At 42.9% G+C, this 18991-nt stretch overlaps 2 protein-coding genes across 2 annotated transcripts in view; one reads left to right on the top strand and one right to left on the bottom strand.

Annotated features, from left to right (window-relative positions):
• The window catches only part of LOC146506120 (GTPase IMAP family member 2-like), a 126549-nt gene that overhangs the window by 16356 nt on the left and 91202 nt on the right, over positions 1–18991 (top strand). The window lies entirely within an intron of this gene.
• On the bottom strand, positions 13558–17394 carry LOC146506125 (granzyme K-like). The gene is made up of 5 exons (XM_085180049.1): positions 17287–17394; positions 16979–17123; positions 16206–16341; positions 15416–15685; positions 13558–15319 (listed from the first exon to the last, which is right to left on the bottom strand). Exons 1-5 carry the CDS (start codon positions 17348–17350, stop codon positions 15167–15169), a joined length of 768 nt encoding a protein of 255 aa, XP_085036175.1. The 5' UTR covers positions 17351–17394; the 3' UTR covers positions 13558–15166.

The raw sequence follows: 18991 nt of genomic DNA, 5'->3' as shown, positions 1-18991 counted from the left end.
TATCAGATTTAGTTCTCAGCTCAGATAAAATAATTATTGTGGGTGATTTTAACATCCATGTAAATGCTTAAAATGACAGCCTCAACATGGCATTTAATCTGTTATTAGACTCAATTGGCTTCTCTCAAAATGTAAAAGAACCCACCCACCACTTTAATCACACTCTAGATCTTGTTTTAACATATGGCATAGAAACTGAACATTTAACAGTGTTTCCTGAAAACCCTCTCCTGTCTGATCATTTCTTGATAACATTTACATTTACAATAATTGATTACACAGCAGTGGAGAGTAGACTTTACCGCAGTAGATGTCTTTCTGAAAGCGCTGTAACTAAGTTTAAGAATATAATCCAGCCACTGTTATCATCTTCAATGCCCTGTACCAACACAGAGCAGAGCAGCTATCTGAACGCTTCTCCAACAGAGGTCGATTATCTTGTTAATAATTTCACCTCCTCACTACGTACGACTCTGGATACTGTAGCTCCTGTGAAAACTAAGGCCTCAAATCAGAAGTACCTGACTCCGTGGTATAATTCTCAAACACGTAGCCTAAAGCAGATGACTCGTAAGCTGGAGAGGAAATGGCGTGTCATTTAGCCTGGAGAGCCTGGTGAGGAACCTTGGAGTCATTTTTGACCAGGACATGTCCTTCAACGCACATATTAAACAAATATGTAAGACTGCTTTCTTCCATTCGTGCAACATCTCTAAAGTTAAAAATATCCTGTCTCAGAGTGACGCTGAAAAACTAGTTCATGCATTTATTACTTCCAGGCTGGACGACTGTAATTCATTATTATCAGGAAGTCCTAAAAACTCCCTGAAAAGCCTTCAGCTAATCCAAAATGCTGCAACAAGAGTCCTGACAGGGACTAGAAAGAGAGCATATTTCTCCTGTTTTGGCTTCCCTTCATTGGCTTCCTGTTAAATCCAGAATTCAAAATCCTGCTCCTCACATACAAGGTCTTAAATAATCAGGCCCCATCTTATCTTAATGACCTTGTAGTACCATATCACCCTATTAGAGCACTTCCCTCTCACACTGCAGGCCTACTTGTTGTTCCTAGAGTATTTAAAAGTAGAATGGGAGGGAGAGCCTTCAGTTTTCAGGCCCCTCTTCTGTGGAACCAGCTTCCAGTTTGGATTCAGGAGACAGATACTATCTCTACTTTCAAGATTAGGCTTCAAACTTTCCTTTTTTAAAACTTTCGCCTCAGTCAGTGTGCCCCAGGGAAGCTGTGGCTACAATGTAGCTTGCCATTACCAGTGTGTGAATGTGTGTGTAAATGGGTGAATGACTGAATGTAGTGTGAAGCGCTTTGGGGTCCTTAGGGACTAAGTAAAAGCGCTATACAAATGCAGGCCATTTACCATTTACCATTTTTGCCAAAGCATATAGTTAGGGCTGGACCAGGTGACCCTGAATCCTCCCTTAGTTATGCTGCAATAGACGTAGGCTGCCGGGGGATTCCCATGATGAACTTTTCCTTTCCAGTCACCTTTCTCACTCACTATGTGTTAACAGACCTCTCTGCATTGAATCATATCTGTTATTAACCTCTGTCTCTCTTCCACAGCATGTCTTTATCCTGTCTTCCTTCTCTCACCCCAACCAATCACAGCAGATGGCCCCGCCCCTCCCTGAGCCTGGTTCTGCTGGAGGTTTCTTCCTGTTAAAGTTTTTCCTTCCCACTGTCGCCAAAGTGCTTGCTCATAGGGGGTCATATGATTGTTGGGCTTTTCTCTGTATGTACTATTGTAGGGTCTACCTTACAATGTAAAGCACCTTGAGGCGTTTGTTGTTGTGATTTGGCGCTATATAAATAAAATTTAATTGAATTGAATTCCTGTCTATGTGCAACAACAGGCTTGGAGAGTTTTCCCGCCCTGAAGCCAGCCGCACCTGCCTACAATCATACTCACCTGGTGCTGCTGATTCTTGTCACAGGCCCACTATTTAACAGAGTAATGGTGCTTCAGTTAATGCTTGATCGTTCAGTGACACATCGTCTGATCGTCTGTAAACTCCGGCTTGCTAAGGAGAAAGTCCTTTGTTGTAGTGAGGTGAACTAAACTATTGTGTCTTCTTTTGCCCGAAAACTAAACAGGAGAGCTGCGCACTACTTGTAAATATTTCTGAAGGAGTTCTTGAGCACCATGGATCAACAGAGGAATTCACTGCACGGGAGCTGGGATACGGTCACAGAAGGTAGCACGTTAATTGGGACTGTTTCATACGTATTTGTTTGTTCCTTCACTATAAATACCTTTATTGTCACCTCTCAGGAAGTCCTGTGTTTGGTCCTGTTTTTCACAGAAACCTGACATTAATGTGGGCGAGAATGAGTGGAGGTGTCCGCATGTTGCAGTTAGCATCTAGCTAGCACTAAAGAAGAGGAATGACCAAAAAGGGAGAAACATTTCTTCATAATGGTTCTTTAACATTTTTCCATCCATCCATCCATCTTCATCCGCTTTATCCGGAGCCGGGTCGCGGGGGCAGCAGCCTAAGCAAAGAGGCCCAGACCTCCCTCTCCCCAGCCACCTCCTCCAGCTCATCCGGGGGAACACCAAGGCGTTCCCAGGCCACTCGAGAGATATAATCTCTCCAGCGTGTCCTGGGTCTGCCCCGGGGCCTCCTCCCGGTGGGACATGCCTGGAACACCTCACCCAGGAGGCGCCCAGGGGGCATCCTTGTCAGATGCCCAAACCACCTCAGCTGACTCCTTTCGATGTGGAGCAGCAGCGGCTCTACTCTGAGCCCCTCCCGGATGGCCGAACTTCTCACCCTATCTCTAAGGGAGATGCCAGCCACCCTTCGGAGGAAGCTCATTTCCGCCGCTTGTATTCGTGATCTCGTTCTTTCGGTCACTACCCACAGCTCGTGGCCATAGGTGAGGGTAGGGACATAGATCGACCGGTAAATTGAGAGCTTCGCTTTTACACTCAGCTCCCTCTTCACCACGACGGACCGGTGCAGCGTCCGCATCACTGCGGCTTTAACATTTTTATCAGCTCAAAAAACCTCAGCAAACACACAAACTGTTTGTGTGCAGTTTGTCTCACAGTGTGTTAAAGGTAAAGGTCCGGCTGTTCTATTTCACAGAGAGAGAAAAGAAAGAGAGCTGTTTAGCTAACTTCCCTCAAATGACCAGAATCAGAATATTTTATCAATCCCAAAGGAAATTATGTGAGTTACAGTTGCTCCAAGACAGTAACAGTAACAGACTGAACTATTTAAACAGGTTTTACAAATGTAAGAAATAATACATACAAATTGCTCACTTATAAATATCAAGAATATTAGACTATACATTAGACTGTAATCTTCCCCGGCCAAAATTGAGACACTGTCATTGAAGAGATGTCGCCCAGCAGACTCCCCGGCACAACATCGCCTGCCGGCAAAGACATTGCAGACATCCTGGAGTCAATCGACAAGCGATTGTCAAGTTTCGATGCGAGGCTGTCCCTGGTGGAGATTTTACACCGGGAATTTAAATCTCTGCGAGAATCCCTGGAGTTCAGCCAGCAGCAGGTGGAAACGCTTGCCGCTGAAAATGCCACGCTATGGGAGTCGGTCAAATCTCTCACCGATAACGTGACCCAGCTAAACATAGAAAATAAAAAAAATAAAAGAATCCGTTATCGATCTACAAGTCCAAGCATGCGAGACAACCTTGTGTTTTCTGGTATTCCAGAATCTGCCGGAGAGGACGCGGAGGCAACTGTGAAAAGCTTCATTAAAATCCACCTGAAGCTGCCGGAGGACACCGTAAAGAACATCCCCTTTGATAGAGTGCATCGCTTGGGGGCCGTGAGGTCGCCGGCCGGGAGACCACGTCCTATTGTGGCCAAATTCGGCCACTTCAAACAAAAGGAACAGGTGAAAAGCCGCGGGAGGGAATTAAAAGGAACAGACTTCAGCGTGAACGACCAGTTCCCCAAAGAGAACGACGCAGGGTTCTCTTCCCAATCGGACGCGGCTTCATCCAGAAGGGCTCCCGCGCTGTCATCGCTGTGGACCGGCTGTACGTGGACGGACAACTTTACCGCGACCCCGACATCACTCCGTGGCTGTATTAACTTCACACCAGATAAGAATCTGCTACAATCTTTCCCTATCCACTCACACTAACTTACATTAACATCTGTTTAACTTACCAGTATCAAATCGCATCTTAAGTGTGATGAATAAGAGCAGAATGAACACCGTCACTCTCTGTCAATGGTTTGATTGGAATGTTTCCGGTTTTTTTTCTTCCCTCTCGTTTTTTTCTCTCTTTTTCCCCTCTTGTTTTTATGCTGCTCACCCTTGTCCTTGGTTTCTTTCTTTATTTCTTTTACTGCTTCGATCACCTGCTTCCACACTCATCCACAAACAACATCTTTTATTTCGACACATACGCACCGCACGATCACGCACAGTCATGCGCTCAACGGCAGCACATTTACATCAGTCAGACAGCGCACACAGTCGTATAGGATACACACACTTAAGCCAAGCGTACTCATATTAGTAAATATGCACACACATAGTCAGACTCAGGGAGCATCTCGCCACACATTTTTTCTCTCTCTCCCTCTCTTTATTTATGAACAAGTGATGTATTCTCTCCACCTGTCTAAGCTACACACACAGCATACACCCCTAGTTATACACACACATCTATGGGCGCACTGAGGTTTGTTACATGGAATGTAAATGGAGCTGGCTCCAAAGAAAATATGTTAAAAATATTTAACCAGTGTTGGGGAGTAACGGAATACATGTACCGCCGTTACGTATTTAAAATACAAAATATGAGTAACTTTATTCCGTTACAGTTACCGTTTAAAAAGGTGGTATTTAGAATACAGTTACTTTGTTGAAATAAATGGATTACACGGCGGTACTTCCCTGTTTCATATTGTGGCGGGTCAGGACTGTTTGGGTTTTGTTTGACAGCTACGTTCTGTTGTTCCAGGCGGCAGTGTTACGGTTGCCATGGTTACATGGTGACGCTCGCTCTGCGTGTTTCCTGGGTGAGAGAGGCCTTTTTGTTGTTGTTGTGCTAAGCTAATAGGCAGAATGCTACCGGTATAGCTCTAAAGAATGTAGCATCATAGGCAGTGTAGTCCGTGCTGCAGGGAGAATGGACTGCCATACCCGTTATGTGTCTGTGAGCGAGGGAGGGAGAAAAAGGAAAAGTACGAGGAAAAGGAAAAAACGGGAGCTGGAAGCATGTAAATATAATAATTACCACTGCAGCCAAGAAGAGAGCCTGACGAGCCCAGCTGTAAGTAAGCTATTAAGACTCGACTGTACGCTGTGTTCGTTTTCCTCCGAAACAATAAGTTCTGTTGGAGCAGCCTTTCAACGCCTCTCTCTGTCTCTGCTAGCAAAGTTGACCCAGACAACAAAGTAAAGCTAGTTTTCGGCTACGAGCCGACACAGAACCCACCGTATTAGCCAGAGGTCCCTTTACTACGGTTCGGAGCCGCGGACCTTCAGTAACAGTAATAAATCACAGCAATAGTACATTCATGTAGTTGTAAACAGCATGATAATATATTAAGTAATCCAAAGTATTCAGAATACGTTACTCTCATTGAGTAACGTAACGGAATACGTTACAGAATACATTTTGGGGCATGTATTCTGTAATCTGTAATGGAATACATTTTAAAAGTAACCTCCCCAACACTGTATTTAACCAACTCAAAAAACTACAGGCAGATGTTGTCCTTTTACAAGAGACCCACAGACCTCTTAGAGGTTCGAATGAACTTAAAACACTTGAGTTTCCTAATGTGTTCTCAGCTTGTTATAATTCTAGACAAAGGGGAGTAGCAATTCTAATACATAAAAATATTAATTTCACAGTACTTGATACAGTTATAGATCCAGAGGGCAGATTCTTAATCATTAAACTATCTATACTTGATAAAAAAGCTATGTATTGTAAGTGTATATGGTCCAGATGTTGATGATCCCTCATTCTTTCACGTTTTTTCAGTGCACTCTCTGAACACTTAGATGGCACACTTGTTCTTGGAGGCGACCTCAACCTTTGACTAAATGAAGACATGGATAGGCTCAATACAGCAGGAACTCAGCGTAACTGGCAGTCCACAAATATAATCAAACAGTATATGAGCGACTTTGGCCTTTGCGATGCATGGCGCTCCCTTCACCCCACCAGTAAGGAATATACTTTTTTCTCACATGTTCATCACTCCTACTCTCGTCTGGATTATTTTTTGGTCAGCAGCTCACTGCTGAGTGACGTTTCAGACACTGAGATTCACCCTATAGCTGTCAGCGATCATGCTCCTGTATCTTTAACACTAATGCACAAGAATAATACTACGCCAAGTAAAAACTGGAGATTTAATACATCGCTGCTTAAAGATGAAGACTTTATTAAATATTTTAAAAAAGAGTGGACTTCATATTTAGACTTTAATGACACTCCCGGAACATCAGCATCTGTTCTATGGGAAGCAGGGAAAGCTGTGATGAGAGGTAAAATAATTTCTTTCTCATCACATAAAAAGAAAAAAGAAAACAAAAATATTCAGGAATTAGAAAAAAACATCAAATCACTAGAAGAAGCCTACGCGTTCCACCAAGATCAGGAAACATTGAACAAAATACGCAAAACAAAACTAGAATTAAATGAGATAATTGATTAAAAAAAAAACAAAATTCTTAGTACAAAGACTACGCTTACAAAATTATGAACATGGTAATAAATCCAGTCAATTTCTAGCAAACCAGCTAAAAATAAATAAAGAAAAAACAACTATATGTGCTGTTCAAGATTCATCTGGGAACACAATATATGACCCGAAACAAATAAACAACATTTTCAGGGATTTCTATAAAACGTTGTATTCACCACAAATAAACCTGTCTAAAAAGGAAATTGATCAGTTTCTAGACAACATAACTCTCCCAAAATGATTAGACACTCAAGCAATGGCACTGGATTCACCACTGACACCAGGTGAACTCCAGGAAGCCGGATAAGCATGCCCAATATAAGGCTCCAGGTCCAGACAGCTTTCCTGCAGAATTCTACAAAGAATTCTGGACGATTCTAGCACCAGTTTTTTACAGAACATTGTTAGAAATCAAAGAAAAGGGCAGACTTACATCAAATATGAATTCTGCAAACATTAATCTCCTGCTAAAACCAGGCAAAGACTCTGTATATCCCTCAAGCTATCGTCCAATATCCCTTATAAATGTAGACCTTAAAATAATCTGCAAAGCTCTCTCAAAGAGACTAGAGAAAATAACCCCCCTCTTAATTCATCCTGACCAAACTGGTTTCATAAAAGGTAGGCACTCATCAACAAATACACGTAGATTACTTAATTTGATAGACTACTCATACAGTAAAAACATCGAAACTACAATATTTTCTTTAGATGCAGAAAAAGCGTTTGACAATTGGCGTTTGGTTCAATTTCTTACTCCAAAAAACCCCCAAATTACTATCCAAGATATACAGAATGCTTTCTAAAACAGATGAATCAATATCACTTCCTATTGCAAAATGGGAAGTGGATTTATCAGTTAACTTAGACCAAAACTTCTGGTCTCAAATTTGCTTAAAAACCTTTCATCTAATTAGAAATCCCAGTCTTCAATTAATTCAATACAAAATACTACATAGAGTGCACTATACAGGTCATCAGATGTTCAAGATGGGTTATACGTCTACCAACAACTGCTCACACTGCCAAACCAATTCACCGGACAATTACATCCACGCTCTTTGGTTCTGTCCACAGTTCAGAAGTTTTGGCGCGAGATATGTGAAGACTTATCAAAGTGTCTGAAATGTAACATTCCAACTTCCCCCTTAGTGTGTTTGTTGGGCAGCTTAGATAATGTCACTTCAGAATAGAATATAGCCCATATGGTTTTCATTGCCATATGCATAGCCAAGAAAACAGTCCTCATGAACTGGAAAAATAAAAATAATCTTAATTCTAACCAATATAGAAATGATCTATTAGATTACATTAGTCTTGATACAGCCTCTGCCACCACATCAGATCAATTGCTCTGGGCTCCTTTGATCAGCTCCATCACCTAGTGGGGGTGGGGGGTCATAGTTTGGTCCCGCCTTCACTGTTGTGATTGGTGTGGGGGTAGGGACAGGCTTAGGGCGTCGGTGTGTTCCCCAGGAGCATCTTCCTTGGGGGGCTCAACCCGGGGTAGCGGTCATGGCCAATTAGGGGCTCTGTTGGCTCTTAGGTGACGGTTTCCTCATGGCTGCGTGCAGCGGGGCTAGGGGAGGGTCTGTGCTGACGGATGTGGGTTACTGACCTGGTAGCCTGGCTGCCCCTGGGTGGGTCCGGGACGGGCGTGAGGTTCTGGGGGCGCTCCGGCTCTGGGCTGGGGCCCTGGCCGGGCCTCGGGGCCTTGGGTCCTGGTTGGTGTGTTGCCGGGGTTGTGGGCGGGTGGGTGTATGGGGGCCCAGCCCTGATGCAGGGTGCCACCGGTGCATCGAGCCACCTGGAGGGCTCTTCAACTGGTGGGGGAGGTTGTCACATCTTGCAGGAGCTTTCCTCTCTTCAGGAACTCTCTCTGCTTGAGGGGGAGATACAGGAGAGGTGGAGGAAGCTCTCAGCCTGGGCGTCTATTGTCTTGTGTAGTCTGGAAGATGAGTGGAGGATGGGGTGGGTGCAGTTTTCTCTGTGGTGGGGACGGGTGGACTGTCCCGGGCTCTGTGGGGCCGGGCGGCGCTGCTGCACTGGGCCCCGGTCCGGATGGGCCTGGGCCCCCTTTCCCTGGTGGGTCGCGGAGTATGGGGGTGCCTACTGGGGTCAGCGGGGGAGCCGGCCCCAGGGAGGGGTCACTTGCCCCTCCCTTCCTTCCCTCCCCATCTTCAGCTGCCTCCCTCTTCCCGCTCCACCACAACCACCCGCACATGCAGGGCCTTGGAGTAGGGGTGTGTCACCAGGGTGCAGAGGAGGCATCCCCCCCCCCCCCCCCTTCTGTCCCCTTCTGGCTGCCTCTGCCTCAATTTTATCTCACAACTTAGACATTCACATTACTCACACTCTCATTACACATACACGTCCGACTGGGGTCTGGAGTGTGGGGGCCTCCCTGCTGCTGCGGAGTCGGGGGCGGTCTGCTTCTCCCCACCCCAGGGAAAAGGGTAACACCACCTGGGTCTGGGTGCAGTTCCCCCCTCCAGGGGCAAGGGTACCTAGACCCGGTTCGTAGAGTACACTTGGGGAGTGTGATTGTGTGTACAGTGCCTCTTTATGTCTGTCTCCATGTTGGGTGAGTGTGGAGTAATTGCATATGAGAGCATGAGGGTGGGAATGGATGTTTGTATCTGTGTGTGCCTGTATGTCTGTGTCTATATGTTAGGTTGGGTATCAGACGCCACCCCTCTGGGGACATCTCAGGCCCTCTAAGGTATGGAGGCCTATCTCCCCCCAACACTTCCCCTGCCGGTGGCGGACTCCCTCAGACATCGGTGCATCGGTGGTTCTTTGTGTCCGGAGATGGGCGCCCAGGTACACACTGGCTCACTCCTTGGTGGCTGCTTATCGGGGCCTGGAGCCTGGGGCTCGCTCGGGCCACTTCGGAGATGGGGTGCCCCCGGCATCTCGGCCTGGGGCTCGGTCACTCAGGCACAGCTGGCCCCCCACACCCTCTAGCAGATCATTACATGAAGGAACCTTTTAAAAACAAGCGCGTCCATGCTCACAGGTGTACACACGGATGCTCTCACACACAAACTACACCCTTTTTGGCTCCTACCTCAAAGCACACTGTGCTGTCGATCTTACGTGCTGCACAATAATGTTTAATATTTAGTATTTACTGTTATATTCACATATATCATCGTGATGTTGTTTATTCTATTACTCTCGTTTTCTTCTGCTTGTTTTAGTTTTTTCTTTCTCAACAGGTGATCCAGGTGATCGATATATGTATTTTTTATTCTGCTTATTCTGTTGGTTTTTGTTTTTTGCCCTTCTCCCCCGTCCCTCTTCTCAGCTGTTTTCTTTCCCTCTTTCTTTCTCCCCTTTCTTTCCCCAGTCAAGTCTGTCCCGTATTCAGCAAGTGAAAATAAAATAAACAATAAAAGGTGAATCAAATGGACCATTACGGCAAGGCTGGGATGGTCCATTTGGTAAAGTAAATCCGTTGGGCATCTTTCTTCGCCTTTAGACAATAATTCTGATGGCAAAAGAACCAAACGGGACAGGCAAAAAATAAAATAAAATAAAATAAAAAAAATGCTTGACCTTCTGGGGTCCTGGGTATAATTGGCCGTTTTTGACTACTTTTGATTTTACCTCTACTTTTCACCTTTAAAAGCTATTTATCGTGCCTTGTTCGGTACACACTCCAAACACACTAAACGTCACAAATCTCTCACATCTCAAAACTTGCTCTCTCTCACTGCCGTCACTCCCGAAACGTTCCCCTCTTCCTAAACAACCAAATGCCATGTTGCCATTTTTTGATTGATCGACATGGTACATCTTTCCACCAATAGGAAAGCAGTGTTTTTTCTTTTCCTTTCTTTGTTGGTTGCATGCAGAGAATGCATGCTTGCCAGCGCTGTCCTTAGAAAACGATGTTCGTACCGTTTGTAACCCTAATATAGTTTAAAGTCCACACTTTTAACACAAAAATAGAGACACAGCATCTTGTTTCTATGTCATCTTAAGTTGATAATGTGATTGGTTTACCATGACTACTTTATTATCCCTCAGCCAATGAGCAGCACTCATGTCATCCCCCCCACCCCCCATAGCTCCCAGTAAAATGAAGACAGCTTCAACCGTCTGTGTGCTGAAAAATAGTCTGCACTGCATTTTTCTTTTTATTAATGGTAACAGCATTGCAATGATAGAAATAGTAATTCGTTACTGAAAAAAGTAATGGAGTTAGTGACTCTATTACTTTTAACTCTGTTATTCCCATCACTGCGATCAACACAAAAAGGCTTTGTGCCATATTGGGTTTCATTGCATTCAAAACAGAGATACGAGAAACTGTTGTGCCTGAGACATCTGAATATCTTCATCTCATGTGTGGTGAAGCAGTACAGTAAACAAGCTGCTAATCAAAAGGTAATATGCTACCACCCGCATGCCATGCAAACACACATACAGACATCTAAAACAGATGTAATAAGAACCTGCAATGCCAAACAGAAATAAATATCAATAAATAGACATGTTACCAAAATCAGATGCAACCACACTATTGCAAGTGAGAATTATACTGGATTTTGGAAGTGTTAGGAGCTGAGAGTAGAGTCATGTTTGTTTAAACAATACAGGAGATGCATGGATCTGGCTTTTATGCATAGTCCACACTGAAGTTGATATCACTGCAGAGGGTACATAAAGCTGGATGCGCATAGATCCCAGACCTGACAAAGTACCCAGTCTACATGTGTTTTAACCTTGTATTCTTTGCAAAGGCCAGGAGGTGATGACATCTTAGAAGCAATTCTGAACTAAAGAAGCCTCTCGGATGAGAGGTGAAAAAAGCCTTAAAGAAAGTCATCTTTTTTCAAGCTCTTAAGACTGTCATGACCTAGGTGACTGAGAAGCTGCACAGACTTTGGAGTCAGAGTTGAACAGCCTGCAAATTGTAGAAATCTTATTTTCTGTTTTTCCAGTTGACTTAGATTAACTCTAAGAAGATGAGTGCTCCTGTTTGCTGCAGATTATGAAGGAACCATGAAGGTAAAACAACAAAGTGAGATTATCCAGCCTGTCAGCCAAACAGATTCACTACTTGGTGTATTTTAAACGTAAACTCAAAGTTAAGCTTGAACAGATTTTTTGACATGGATAAATTCTTGAACATGCTTCCTTGTTTGTTTATGTCTAAATTTAAGTGTTTGTGCTTGGAAACATCAAAACAAATACATTTTTACATATATTCTGTGCTTTTCAACAAAGCGAGACACACAAGTAAAAAAATGAATAATTTCTTTTACCTCTTTTGTTTGTACGAGAACTCTTTCAAAATGCTGCTGTCATGACCAATTTAGCCACATAAGGCTGAAGTAGGGACTACTGCTCTAATGACTCGTAACAACCCAACAAATTGATCCAGTTTCCAAGAACTGGTCCATAAATTGTTTATTTGCATGTTTACAGTTTTTTCTGAATGCTTAAACCCTGACTGTGATTCTTACAGCACAATTTCTAAAACTATTAATACTTATAGCAAAACCACTCACTGAGTTTGCAAAACTAAAAGCACAAACACTACTTTGCACTCAGTTTGCCATTTTGTAACACACACTTTGCAAACCTGTAGCTACAATCCACTGCACAGCACTCTTTTTGCAGAACTGTAAACACAACTCACTGCTTTACACTCAATTCCCAAATGATCAACGCACTGCTAACAAAACTATACATGTTTAAGGCCATTATTTACACTATATTGCCAACTGTCTGGCACACTGTCACATGTGAAAACTTTTTTAGATAATTAGTTCACTTTGCAATCAGCCTAAGCACTATAATACAGGTAAGCTTGTGTTAACTGTTGGATACAAAAATACCATTTTTACAAAGGTGTGGAGAGTTAAGCAAGGGTTATTTGCTTTTACAAGAAAACTACAATGTTTTGCTGATTGGGTGAAGAGTTTTCTTATTTGTGTGTAGAGTTTTGCAAAAATAGCCAATAGTTACAAAAAATGTGCTCAAGCCATCAGAAAAAACTGTAATAATCCATCAACGCTGCAGTCAAGCCCGAGCAAAAGGAAGCTACTCCAAGGTCCTCTGAACTTAGCAAGATGACTGACAGCGGTCAACAAGAAACACCCTCCCCTTACTCACTCAGCCTCCCTGCTGACACACCAGCGACCGAGTGAACACATTTCCTGCTCGTTCAACACTTCCCACATGACTTGCACAACAACCATAAATCCAGGAATATACACGCAACAACATACACCACAGACTGTATATGGTTGCTACAGCAGCTACAAAGTCTGTCTGTGGCATCAAAAATAATATGTCACTGCCTTTGTTTTAGATTTTAAGTTCATCGAAACAATAATTTGTTCATTTGTTTTCTTCTAAACATATTTATGAAAAGGTTTCCTGCAAAAGACAACTACATGTAACTGACATGCAGTTTTTATACTCCACCATTAGGTGGCAGTCTCTGCTATATTTTCGGGGGCACTGTGTAAGTTCCACCAAATTCACAGCAATACTGGTAACAATGATAATTAATGATAACAATAATTATATAAAAAACATCTACCTGGAGTTAAACTGGCTTTCAAGCAGTGGAATAAATGAACACATACATTTATCACTAACACAAGACTCGAGTGCTGCACTCTGTGCAGGACGGGTATTTTCTTCTTCCTCGGTCCTTTAATGAAAGGATTCGTTTGATCATATATACGTGTTTCTGTTTGTTCCCAAACTCTCTCACATGATTGGTTCAGTCTTGATTAAGTACCACGAATCATAACATACATGAGGTGATTGACTGAAGTATTTACTTCAAATAAAAAGTACTCTTTCTTTTCTGAGTAACGATATTTATAAACTGTGTGATCGCGGCAACAGACACGAGGAAACTGTTGATCGAGTGCTGATATTGTTTCAAAGCCTGTTGTCAAATGATCATAAATAACCACGTGGAGGACACTGGGTGCAGACGTGTATATGACTGATACTTTCAGCCAATTTACCAAAAAGAAAGAAATGAATCAGGATTTGTGGAAGTAATCAATGACAAAAGACACAGTGTTGATGGAGGTGAATGTGTGAAGATCATGTCACTGAATCCTAAGGAGGAGGAGATCCTCAACATGTGAAGCTGTCAGTTGTTCTCATGTTCCTTTGTTTCTCATGAGTGAATATTCTCTGTGTTAATTTCTTCTGAAGAAAAACTTTGTACAAGAAAATCTACAGCTGATCAAAAGAGTTGAAAAAAGCAGTGAAAATGTTTCTTAGTCCTCAAATTAGACTGTAACTGTAAACTCATGATATTAACGATGATACTTTGAAAGGTACCGTTTGAAACTGCAGTACAATCAAAGAAAAAGAGAGCAAATGTGTATTTTTTATTCATGCCTCCAGCTTTATTAGAGAGTAGAAAAAGATGTTTGTTTCTTTGGTTTTACAGTAATGCGAAATGAAGAAAAGAAGATTGTTTTTGTGTCTCTTTCAACAAACCACAAGCCTCATTTTCAGTTTCAGTTGGTTGTATATGAGCTGTTGAATCTGTCTGTTTGACAGTCTGAATAATCTTTCTGTTTCATATTACAATCATGGCTTTTGTGTGTACATAAAAATTGCTTCTCCCTGGTTTTACTGCAGCCGCACTCATCTGCAACAACCAGGAGCACTCATGTCTGGGAGTTCTTAAAATTATTTGGAAAAATGAAGATTAAATATAACCATGTTTCTGTCTGTTTGTGTGGTGAAAGATGGTAACATTTCAAACAGTGTTTCCAATTTTTTTTACAGTAGGTCTAAAATGTGGTGTTGGAGCCCGTTCTCACTCCCGAGGCGTAACATGGCGACGTTTTGTCACGTCCCGCGGCGTTCCTGAGGAACGCAAAAGGAGACCTTCGGCGTTCTTATGGTACGTGGCGGGTTATGGCCGAAATCCAGTACAATGATGCTCCCGCGGTAATAGACGTTCCAGCCCTGTATTCCAGCCCTAAACCTAACCTTATCCCTAGCCCTAACCATAACCTTTTTCCTGAGCTTAACCAGGACTTTAATGATGTTAAATAGCGTGTTTCTAAGCGATTTGAAAAAAAAGAGCGAACATGTGTAGATTGAGTCCATATGGTTCTCATATGTCCTCATTTTTCCGAGGTCGTCATTTAGGAACGTGGTGGGTAGCCGAAAACATAATATGTTGACGATTTGTCACCTAGCGTAAAATGTTACGCTTTGGGAGTGAGAACGTGTTGGGTTAAGAGGTCTTCCCAACTTCTCTGCCATAAGATCATGTGGTGGACTAACCAAGTGCAGAATCTATAAAAAAAAGTATAGCAAGCTGGCAGAAACTAAATTATCATAAGCTGTAAGAGGAACAATGAAATGATAAACTGAATAATGATCTACAGAGACAACACTGACAGATGTAACATCAAATCATGCAGACTGATGCTGGTGGTTTCACACATTTAGAATAACTTCATCGTAGTTTTGATCCAGTACAGTTGTTTCCTTGAGATAAACGAGTAGATTCCAGGTTTTGTAACGATACCACAACCCTGTCCAAAAGAAGTGACTCCAACCAGCGCTCCATCGCACAACAGCGGGCCTCCTGAATCCCCCTGCAGCAACAACAAACACATGACAGTGTTTCAGGTGTTGAGCTGAATGAACATTTACCTCAAACAAGGAAACATACATGGATTCTTCATACGTACCTGACAGGTATCAGCGACGTTTGTACCATCTGAACCAGCACATATCATGTCATCAGTGATAACAGGGTCATGGTTGTAATAATCACGAGAGTTGCACGTCTCTCTGTCCACCACAGTCACATTGACAGACATGAGGACGTCTGATGTTTGGTTGTTTTCAGTTACTCCCCATCCAGCCACCAGACACCTGCTGCCAGCTGCCGGGTCTCTCACAGTGTTGCCCAACTCGAGCCACTGCACTTCCCTGGTTTTCCTCACCGGTTCTTTAAGCTGAAAAAAAGTTAAAAAGAATATCAGATATTGGTAATGAATCTCTCTACATTAACTACATTAAATAAACAGATATTTATAAAGAGTTGTAGCACCACTCATTTATTTCTAATATTTTGCTTGGAAAAAATGCAATATGTGCAGTGATGAGTTGAAACGTGTCTATAAAGACATGGAAATACATTTTATAATTTAAAGAATGAAAATGTTTTAGTTAAGTAAGCAAAACCTGAGTTGGCTGTAGGAGGTACAGCAGGTTATCTACTAATCGAATGGTTTGGTGTTTGATCCCTGGTCTCTCCAGTCTGCATGTCAAGATACTGAACCCCACGATGCTCTCTGACGTTAGAGTGTGAGTGTGTGAGTGTTAGAAAGCACGTAAGCACAGAAAGATGTGTTTGGGTGAATAACCATGTTGTGTAACGCTCTGAGTGCTCAGGTAGAGTAGAAAGGTGCTAAATAAGAAGCAGTCCAGTTACGATTTACATCATTTGTATCAGACCCTGATATATCACCTTACCTTCAGCAACATGAGGTCATTGTCGTGCTTTGCACAACAGTAGTCAGGATGAGGAAAACTTTTCTCGACGACTCTTTGATGCTTGGAAGTTTCGTCTTTCGTTCTGGAGTGGGCTCCCAGGATTACCCAATAACTCCTGTAACAGAAAACACAATCTGGTGATGAAGGTTTACATATTTAAAAGGTTAACAGGTCAGCGGCTTCTAAAACAGTCATCATAGTTCTTTATTATTGTGTATTACTACATATGGCTGGGTTATAGCTGTTACTGAGCTTTAGGTGAATCTGCGTTATTTTTTCTTCCAGCTGAATAAAGAAATTAAAATGTACATAAAATGTTTTAGATGAAGAAATGTATCAAATGTTTGATGTGTATGTAGCTGTGACTTCTGTGTTATTTTAAATGAGTGCAACACTTATATTTTGCTTGTTATTCCATCTTAAATAAAACTTTCTAGAACACCTCTGTACAGATATTGTGCTTACAAGAGAGTGAAAAATCAGCTTTAAATATTCTATATTCATCCTCTCCATTCAATTTAATTAGCTTTGCATGTATAATTATAGCAGTGTGTATTATTCACTTTCTCTAAAGGAGAGGCCAGCCACCGTTTACAGAAAGCACGTTTCTGCTGCTCTGGCTCTGATCTCATTCTTTCACTAACTACTCAGAGCTCGTGACCTCTGGGTAGTTACTGAAGGAATAATAGTCTGTTGAAATAAAATACTACATTATTTTTCAAATTGAGGAAAATAAGACCTCAGATTCTTACCCAGTGCAGTGGGCAGCTGTCAGCACCCACTGTGGATGGATTAATGTCCCTCCACACCAAGAATTAGTCACAGTTCTAAGATAGGCCATGTAAGGCAGTGAGTGTGGCTTGACTTCTTTCCCATTAATAATCTCAGACCCACGACCTGAAACAGAAACAAAATATCCAGACACATAAATCAGCTGATGATCAAGTGAAGAACAGATGAGTGAAACAAACACCTGAAGGAGATCAGCAGTGTGACTTTGCATTACGCTTATTTACATGAAGATTAAAAATTAAAAATTACAGTGGAAAACATCTCTCACCTGGCTGGATGATGAAGAGGAGCACACATGAGATGAGAAGACTGAAATTCTTCAGGCAGGACATTTCTTCTTCTTCCCTCTTTGAACTGTTGAATGCAGAGAAACCCACTGTGATGCTCAGCTTTATGTGCTGAGCTGAGGGGGCGTGGTCTGAAAATGGATGTGTAAGATAAATGGACACACACACACACACACACGCACTCACATGCATACAAACACTCACACACACACAAACACTCACACACACACACACACACGCACTCACATGCATACAAACACTCACACACACACAAACACTCACACACACACACACATACACATACACACGCACGTGCGCGCACACACACAAAAACTCACACACACACAAACACTCACACACAGACTCACACACAAACACACAAACACTCACACACAAACACTCACACTCACACACATACACACACACGCGCGCGCACACACACACAAACACTCACACACACACAAACATACGCACACAAACACTCACACACACACACACACATACACACGCACGTGCGCGCACACACACAAACACTCACACACACACAAACACTCACAAACAGACTCACACACAAACACACAAACACTCACACACACACTCACACACAAACACTCACACTCACACACATACACACACACACGCGCGCACACACACACATGCGCACGCACTCACGCACAATCACACAAACAATCACACACGCACTCACACACACACACAAACACTCACACACACACACAAACACTCACACACAAACACTCACACACACACACAAACACTCACACACACACACACAAAAACACGCGCACACACACACACACGCACACAGACAAACGCACACACACACACACACAAACACTCACACACACAAAAACATTCACACACAGACTCACACACAAACACTCACACACATACACACGCGCGCATACACACGCGCACACACACGCGCACACACACAAACACTCACACACACACTCATACACAAACACTCACACACACACACAAATACTCTCACACACACGCACTCACACGCATACAAACACTCACACGCATACAAACACTCACAAACACTCAAACACACACTCACACACAGACTCACACACAAACACTCAAACACACACTCACACACAGACTCACACACAAACACTCACACTCACACAAACACTCACACACACACAAACACACACACACACTCACACACAAACACACACTCACACACACACTCACACACAAACACACACACACACAAACACTCACACACACACTCACACACAAACACACACACACACAAACACACGCACACGCGCGCACACACACAAACACTCACACACACACAAACACTCACACACACACACTCACACACAAACACACACACACACAAACACACGCACACGCGCGCACACACACAAACACTCACACGCATACAAACACTCACACGCATACAAACACTCACAAACACTCAAACACACACTCACACACAGACTCACACACAAACACTCAAACACACACTCACACACAGACTCACACACAAACACTCACACTCACACAAACACTCACACACACACAAACACACACACACACTCACACACAAACACACACTCACACACACACTCACACACAAACACACACACACACAAACACTCACACACACACTCACACACAAACACACACACACACAAACACACGCAC

Source organism: Neolamprologus multifasciatus, chromosome 12, assembly GCF_963576455.1.
Source record: "Neolamprologus multifasciatus chromosome 12, fNeoMul1.2, whole genome shotgun sequence".
Lineage (NCBI taxonomy): Eukaryota > Metazoa > Chordata > Actinopteri > Cichliformes > Cichlidae > Neolamprologus > Neolamprologus multifasciatus.
Note: the sequence above shows the minus strand (reverse complement) of the source record. Positions and strands in the feature narration are given on the sequence as shown.

What these genes read in the sequence shown, in the direction of transcription:
- LOC146506125 (XM_085180049.1), bottom strand. Translation starts at nt 17,350, where the DNA reads ATGTCCTGCCTGAAGAATTTCAGTCTTCTCATCTCATGTGTGCTCCTC. An exon ending in CCTCTTCATCATCCAGCCAG is followed by an intron (nt 17,124 to 17,286) that starts GTGAGAGATGTT and finishes TTTCTGTTTCAG; the next exon opens with GTCGTGGGTCTGAGATTATT. An exon ending in ACAGCTGCCCACTGCACTGG is followed by an intron (nt 16,342 to 16,978) that starts GTAAGAATCTGA and finishes TTTCTGTTACAG; the next exon opens with GAGTTATTGGGTAATCCTGG.